Source organism: Apaloderma vittatum, unplaced genomic scaffold (genome assembly GCF_000703405.1).
Source record: "Apaloderma vittatum isolate BGI_N311 unplaced genomic scaffold, ASM70340v1 scaffold41351, whole genome shotgun sequence".
NCBI classification, from domain to species: domain Eukaryota; kingdom Metazoa; phylum Chordata; class Aves; order Trogoniformes; family Trogonidae; genus Apaloderma; species Apaloderma vittatum.
The window spans coordinates 36,807-43,433 of NW_009701634.1; the positions used below are offsets into that span (position 1 = coordinate 36,807).

A 6,627-nucleotide genomic window follows, 5' to 3' on the forward strand; every position below is an offset into this window, starting at 1 on the left:
AATTTTTGACCCAAGTAGTGTCAAAGTGAGTGTTGAGGGTTAGGGCTGGTCTGTCTACTGGTTTCAACCAGGACAGTGAGAAAGCAAAAATATCTTCTATAGATGCAAAGGTTGACTTTGCATAATTCAAATGGACGTGTTTGAAAAAATACATTTCTCCTTTTCTTTCCCCATTTGACTTGGAGGAGCCAGCCCAAACGTAAAGTTATGATGCATGGTGAGCAAGGAAATCTGCTTCACCCTGGGTGCGGGGCCCGGCAGCACAGAGAGGCTGCCTGGGTCTGAGTTCCCGAGCGTGGAGCCAGAGGCTACTCTGCCAGTGACTGACTGCAAGGGAAGGGAAGGAGAAGGGGTTTGCACCCGTGGCAGTGCTGCTCTGCCCCGACTCCTGGCTCCACGCACAGGAGTCAGCCTGGACAGCTGGCAGCACCCTGAAACTTCCTTCTCATTTACAGGTCGCGCTTTGCTTTTTCTGCTGTGCTCGGTGCCCCAGGAGAGTGAGAAGGACACGCAAAGCTGGGGGCTGTCTGGAGGCAGAAATCCTCAGGTGTTTTCTGTCTGCTAAAACTCTGGAATGGAGAGAAGAAAAGATGCTGCAGGTTAGGAGAGATACTTCACTGAGCTGTGCTGAGTGCCCAGAATGGAGGAGGAGGAAGAGAGGGGTATGATCAGGGCACATCCACTCTCACAGTATTTTGCTGCTCTGCTAGATCTGCACGTGTCAGACTCTCCCGTCATCTACGTGGGGTTGCAATTACACCTCAGAGTAAGCGAGGAAGAGATCTGTCATTGGCTAATCCCCACGCGGTGTGTCATCGGCAGGCTGTGCATAGCTCGGGGAAAGCAGGGACCACTCAGCCTCTCGGCAAAGCTGCTTCAGTGTGGAGCTCGGAGATACTTCGAGGGTGGCGAGGAAAGGGAAAGGCAGCCCTTGCTTTTTTTATTCTGGTGAGCTCTGAAAACTCCTGGGAAACAGAGACCTGACAAATAAAGGACTATGTGTACAACCAATAAAGCACATTTCCAAGGAGAAGTTGCGAGAGAGCAGCAGAACAGCTCCCCAAAGGAAATATTCACTAGGATTTCTTCCTAGGTACAGAGAGAAAGTGTGTGGAGATCTCTGATATTTCAGCATCTGGATCAGCTCTGGTATGTAGATATATGGGACTGGAAAAGGCCAGCAGCTGGAGAGCCCTTGGAGCAACGCTCAAATGTAATCAGCACCGGAAGAAGAACACATTCATCAACTCTCTTACGTCGTTTGCAACCACGGGGCAGATTTTTAAAATGCGAGTGTGTGTGTTGCCTCCTGCAGCCACCGGCTTCAGCACCTGAGCTGCCAGGAAGGAGAGCAGAGAGGAGCGTGCAGCCGGCGTGGGACCTGGCCAGCGCTGGGGCTTTGCCTCCGGAGCCATGAGCAGGCACACGTGGTTCCCTTTGCAGTACATCTCCAAGCCCTTCTGGAGAACAGAGAATCACAATGCCACCAACTTCTTCTCCGCGCTGTACGCCTTCCCCAACCAATCCTTCTTCCACAACGATCTGGACCTGGAGGACCTGGGGGACTTTGACAGCGGGACCAAGTATGAGGGCGAGTCGCAGAGCCGGACGGTGAAGGCGCTGCTGATAGTAGCCTACTCTGTGATCATCTGCATCTCGCTCTTCGGCAACACCCTGGTGTGCCACGTGGTGATCAAGAACAAAAGGATGCACTCCGCCACCAGCCTCTTCATCGCCAACCTGGCTGTCGCCGACGTGATGATCACCATTCTGAACACGCCCTTCACGCTGGTGAGCATCCACTTGTCCGTGTCTGCATTTTGCCGGTGTCTGCGTGCGCCTGTTGGCTCCGCACACGTGTGCTGAGCAGGGCAGTAACAGGCTGGCCAGCAGGTTCTTTTCGTGCCTGCCCCCCTGCCCCTCCTTTTGCCTCTGGGACGAGCTGCAGCCTTGTTCCCTCTCCCTGGCACCCCTTCACCCGCCATCAGGGTGGGGAGCAGCCCTGGGTACTTGTGCCCACCTCACAGCCCCCTGGGGGGCACGGCTCCTCCCCAGCCTCCCCTGTCTTCCAGGACAGTGGAGAGGCATGAGCGTCATAGCCTGCTTTGTCTTTTGACAGGGAAGGAAGCGGGGACAAGTTTGACATTAGAAAGTCCAATTAGCTGCCAGTTTCCTAAGGAAACGGTGCAAACGAGATCTGTTCTTGCCCTTGACTGCAAACTGTGCTTCTTGGGGTGATTGTCCTTTGTTTATTTTCAGTTACTAAACAACATAAGACATTACAAAATCTTGAAATACTGAGGTTGGAAGAACTAAGCAAATTCATTTCTTGCCCCACTGCCACAATCTATAAATGGTGTGTAAGCAGGACTGCCTGTGCAGCTGGATTTGACACAACCCTCTGGTTTGGAAATATCCCAGATACTCCTGCTTTTGTCCACAGTGTTCTTCTGCCTTCCAAAGCAGTTCCTGACCCATCAGTTTGAATTCACCCTTTCTTAAATTGATCCTGTTTTTCTGGTGGGATTTCTCTGCCCTGCTCTGACGGGGTTTGCATCCCGTAACCTGCTCAGGAAAAGGGTAGTGCCCTCTTGTGCGTTTGCACAAGCCACACATCGTTAGGCACAAGTAATTAAATGACTGTTATCTCTCTTAGGAAAAGGGCTTTGCATCAACTTCAGAGGAACAGCACATTGCTACGCCAGCGACAGAGTCATTACTACTAGAGCTGTCTCTACAGGGAAAATAATTAAATTAATTGAAATTGACTAATTTTCTGTGTGGACAGACGTTTTTCTGTAAATGTGCTTTATTTCAAATTAGCTTAATCTGCTTGCAGAATGAGTTACGCTAATTTGGGATAAATACTGCACAGTCAGGAATAGCGAGGGAGTGAGGCGAGCGCCCAGCTTGCAAAATGTGAGCTGAAAAATAAACCAGAGGGTGCAATTTTCCTCTCTGTTTGCGTAACTGAACTGACACCTCTGAAATTGCTGCTGGTGCGTCTCAGCCACTGTGGGAAGAGGAGAGCCAGGCTCAGTGGTCAGAGCGCAAGCGAGACCCCGGCGTCTGGCTCCGGGTGCTGGTCCTGGGCAGGGCTGGGCGCGGTAGAACCCCGCGGGGCAGGATGGGCACAAGGGCAGGCAGGGATGCTCCACAGATGGGCAGCCCCGACTTGGAGATGTTACCTCACTATTTCAATGCCCTCAATGATTTTTTTTTCTTTCATTAGTTTATATCACTAAGTTTAGAACCTGTGTAACTTCTGACATCCACAAATTCAAATGTGCAGCTGTTTTAGGGAGGCAGGCTACTGCTTCTCTCTGTGTGGAGCCTCATCAAGGAGCTGAGCTAAGATTTCTTTGCCTTTTCTGGAAGGGCCGCGTTACATGTACACATGGACACAGAGCACTGCTCAGACAGTTTTGTTTGTGCAGTGTAATAAAACTCACCTCTGTTACAGAGACTCTTGCATAGTCCCACATTTCCCCAGAAAAACTGACTATAATGCATCTGCTGAGCACAAGGAAATTATGTTAAAGCATTCCTTCCTCACCGTGCTCTTGGGAAGCCTGCTTGCTACTCTTCAGATAGCGCACACGCATAAATCCGACTTTGTCTGTTCTTCAGGTGCGGTTTGTAAGCAGTACCTGGGTTTTTGGGAAGCTGATGTGTCACGTGAGCCGGTTTGTTCAGTACTGCTCCGTTCACGTGTCTGTGCTGACTCTTGCTGCCATCGCTCTGGACAGGCACCAGGTATGTGATATACGAGCAGCGAGCGCGAGCTGAAGGGTTTCGCTGAGATATAAGACAGCCTGTAATTTTTGCTGAAGCTGATGAGTGCTGTGTGCTGGGAGAGCAGATCCTGCAAGGTGCTCTCAGGCAGACTGTTTCTCTTGCAGTGCTGTAGTCACTGAAGCGGTTGTAACCAAAAAGCAATTTCTCATGATAAATGACATGGCTAGATGAAGTCCACTCTAATCATCTGGGACGTGCTCCATCTGGTGTCAGAAAATTACAGTGACTGCCAGAGTACGGACGATCCATTTTGTTCTCTTTTACCACAAAAACTTTGGTACTCTGCCCGTTCTATTTGTGACATTTGAGCTCCTAAAAGCAAAGTATTTTGATAATGATTCATTTAAATCAGTAGATTCTGAGCTCATTGCAGGGCATGGCTAGATATCAAGAAGTGTTTGTTTAATCAAGGGCAAACACAACACCCGTCTTTAAGTTCAGCGTTGTGGGTTCCTCAGAACTGTCATTATCTTGTGTGGCTCCAAGGAAATAAAAATGGAAGTAAGCAAATGCCAGGGAGCAAAGAAAATCAATGCTTGCCTCTAAAAATATTGCCAGTCCTGAGAGGTACCAGAGCAGACAGATACTCCGGGAGAGTTGTAGAAGCTTGGTTAAGTAGATATTTTCAATGAGCCTAGAAAAGACATGCATAAAATACCAAAGACTTTGTCCACCAAGAGATCATTTGGATGACTTGACAGGTCTATTTTGAATTATTGTTTCATTGGCTAGTACAGTCATCCATAGCGCGCGTAGCTCAGCAAGTATCTAAACATCACGGTCCCCAAAGCCAGGCTGACGGGTGACACCGAGCGTGTTTCTCTGCTCAGGGCACTGGGCCAGCAGGAACATTTCATGCTTGCACAACTCCTCGCTTTTTCCAGTCTTTATGCCCTCTGAAGTTCTGTGAAACGGGTCTTCCCTTTCCTCCTGTTAGCACCGGAGGGATGCACAGCTGCTGCAATGTGAGGCCAACAGTTTTGGTTGGAAAAGACCTTCAAGATCGAGTCCAACCTTTGTCCCAGCCCTATCAACACCACTCACTCATGTCCCTCAGCACAACATCCACCTGTCTCTTAAACACCTCCAGGGACGGCAACTCAGCCACCAGAGAGAGAGCAGCCTTCGGGTTCGTTAGCGCTGCCCTGGCTGCGGGTTGCATTCAGCTGTGGTTCTCGAGCGTCTTCTCACTCTGGCTTGCGAGTCCACTAAATGTTGTGAGCCCCGTGGCTGCTCCAACACAGGTTGGAGACCATGTCTGTAGTAACTGGGTGCCCTTTTGCACTCTGTAGTACCTGCCAGGACAGCCTCTTGCTGAGCATCCCTTGCTGTGCTGGAAAGCACACAAGCTGCTTGCTTCTTACTCAGCAAACAGCCTGAAACGCTTGCTCCTGGACATGAAGGAAGCAAAGATACATATTTTATAGTGTTTTTTCCTAAATCTTGTCACTTGTTTTTATCAATTAAATACATTGCAAATCCTCAGGACTGGTTGTTCTCTGCAGGTTATCATGCACCCCCTCAAGCCGCGCATGTCCATGGTGAAAGGAGGGATTTGCATCATTATCATCTGGGTTATGGCCAGCTGCTTCTCCCTGCCTCATGCCATTTATCAGACCTTGACAAGATTTTATATTGGGTAAGACATTTATATGATGCTCTTTATCTATTTTTTTTGTGTGACATGCAGCTTAATCAAAGCCTCACACATTCTAAGGCACATGTCTCTCCATCCGTGTAATTAAAAGAGAAAGTATGGTGAAACAGAGAATTCCTTCTTATCTTTGCCTAGCCTGTGTTTGTTAGTTGATTTTGACTCAGAGATGTTTGTCCTCCGGGTGTTCTTCGCTTCTGGTAGTGGAATTGACAGTTCTTTCTCTCTGCTCTTCAGAAACAGAACGATCCGAATGGTCTGCCTCCCCAGCTTCCCTCCTCCTGCTGATCTTTTCTGGAAGTATTTGGACTTGACCACTTTTGTTCTCTTGTACGTCCTGCCGTTGCTTGTGATCTCCATCACATATACCATGGTAGCCAAGAAGCTTTGGCTAAGAAATGCCATCGGGGATCTCACCATGGAGCAATACTACGCCCATCAACGGAAAAAGAAGATGACCCTGAAGATGCTGATGGTGGTGGTGGCTGTGTTTGCGGTGTGCTGGTTCCCCCTGAACTGCTACGTCGTGTTGATCTCTTGTAGGGCCATCCACAGCAGCAACGCTCTGTACTTTGCTTTTCACTGGTTTGCCATGAGCAGCACTTGCTACAACCCCTTCATTTACTGCTGGCTGAACGAGAGCTTCCGATCCGAGTTGAAGTCCTTGCTGTGTGTGTGCCGGCGCAGGAGCGCAGCCCAGGGTCACGCTCTGCAGCCCATCTCCCCACGTTTCAGGCACGCCTGGGTTGAGAACTGCCATTACAAAACAGGCAGTGCCTGCCCGAAGGCAAGGGCCTCCTCCCAGAGGAACTCTGCAAAGACGGACATCTCCAGCGTTCAGCCAATTGTGGCAGAAAGCTAAACCCTTCATCATCCTAAACCCAGGCAGCATCGTGCTGTAGTTGCAGGACCACAGGAAAATTTGAGTTGCAAAGGACTGCTGGAGACCATCTAGTCCAACCTCTTGCTCCAAGGAAGCCAACTTCAACGTCTGAGCAGGCTGTTCAGGATCTTGTCCAGTCAGGTTTTCAAAAATCTCCAGGGATGGACTGCCCACATGTGGGCTTCAGAAAAATGAGTGTTGAATGAATTGGAACAGCCAGCAAAAGTTTAGAGAATTCCTTAACAGCACACAAAAGCTTTTGTAACGTAAGCGACAAAGGGGAGCCTACGCT

The 6,627-nt window shown here is 49.4% G+C and overlaps 1 protein-coding gene across 1 annotated transcript; it reads left to right on the forward strand.

Annotated features, from left to right (window-relative positions):
- Positions 1-1,411: 1,411 nt before the first annotated feature.
- On the forward strand, positions 1,412-6,318 carry LOC104267184 (probable G-protein coupled receptor 83). Its single transcript, XM_009879205.1, has 4 exons — positions 1,412-1,791; positions 3,631-3,756; positions 5,304-5,437; positions 5,690-6,318. Exons 1-4 carry the CDS (start codon positions 1,414-1,416, stop codon positions 6,312-6,314), a joined length of 1,263 nt encoding a protein of 420 aa, XP_009877507.1. The 5' UTR covers positions 1,412-1,413; the 3' UTR covers positions 6,315-6,318.
- The last annotated feature ends 309 nt before the right edge of the window (positions 6,319-6,627 follow it).

Coding starts and splice junctions, on each gene's coding strand:
- LOC104267184 (XM_009879205.1), top strand. CDS start 1,414: ATGAGCAGGCACACGTGGTTCCCTTTGCAGTACATCTCCAAGCCCTTC. Junction 1,792..3,630: donor TGAACACGCCCTTCACGCTG/GTGAGCATCCAC, acceptor TCTGTTCTTCAG/GTGCGGTTTGTAAGCAGTAC. Junction 5,438..5,689: donor TTGACAAGATTTTATATTGG/GTAAGACATTTA, acceptor TCTGCTCTTCAG/AAACAGAACGATCCGAATGG.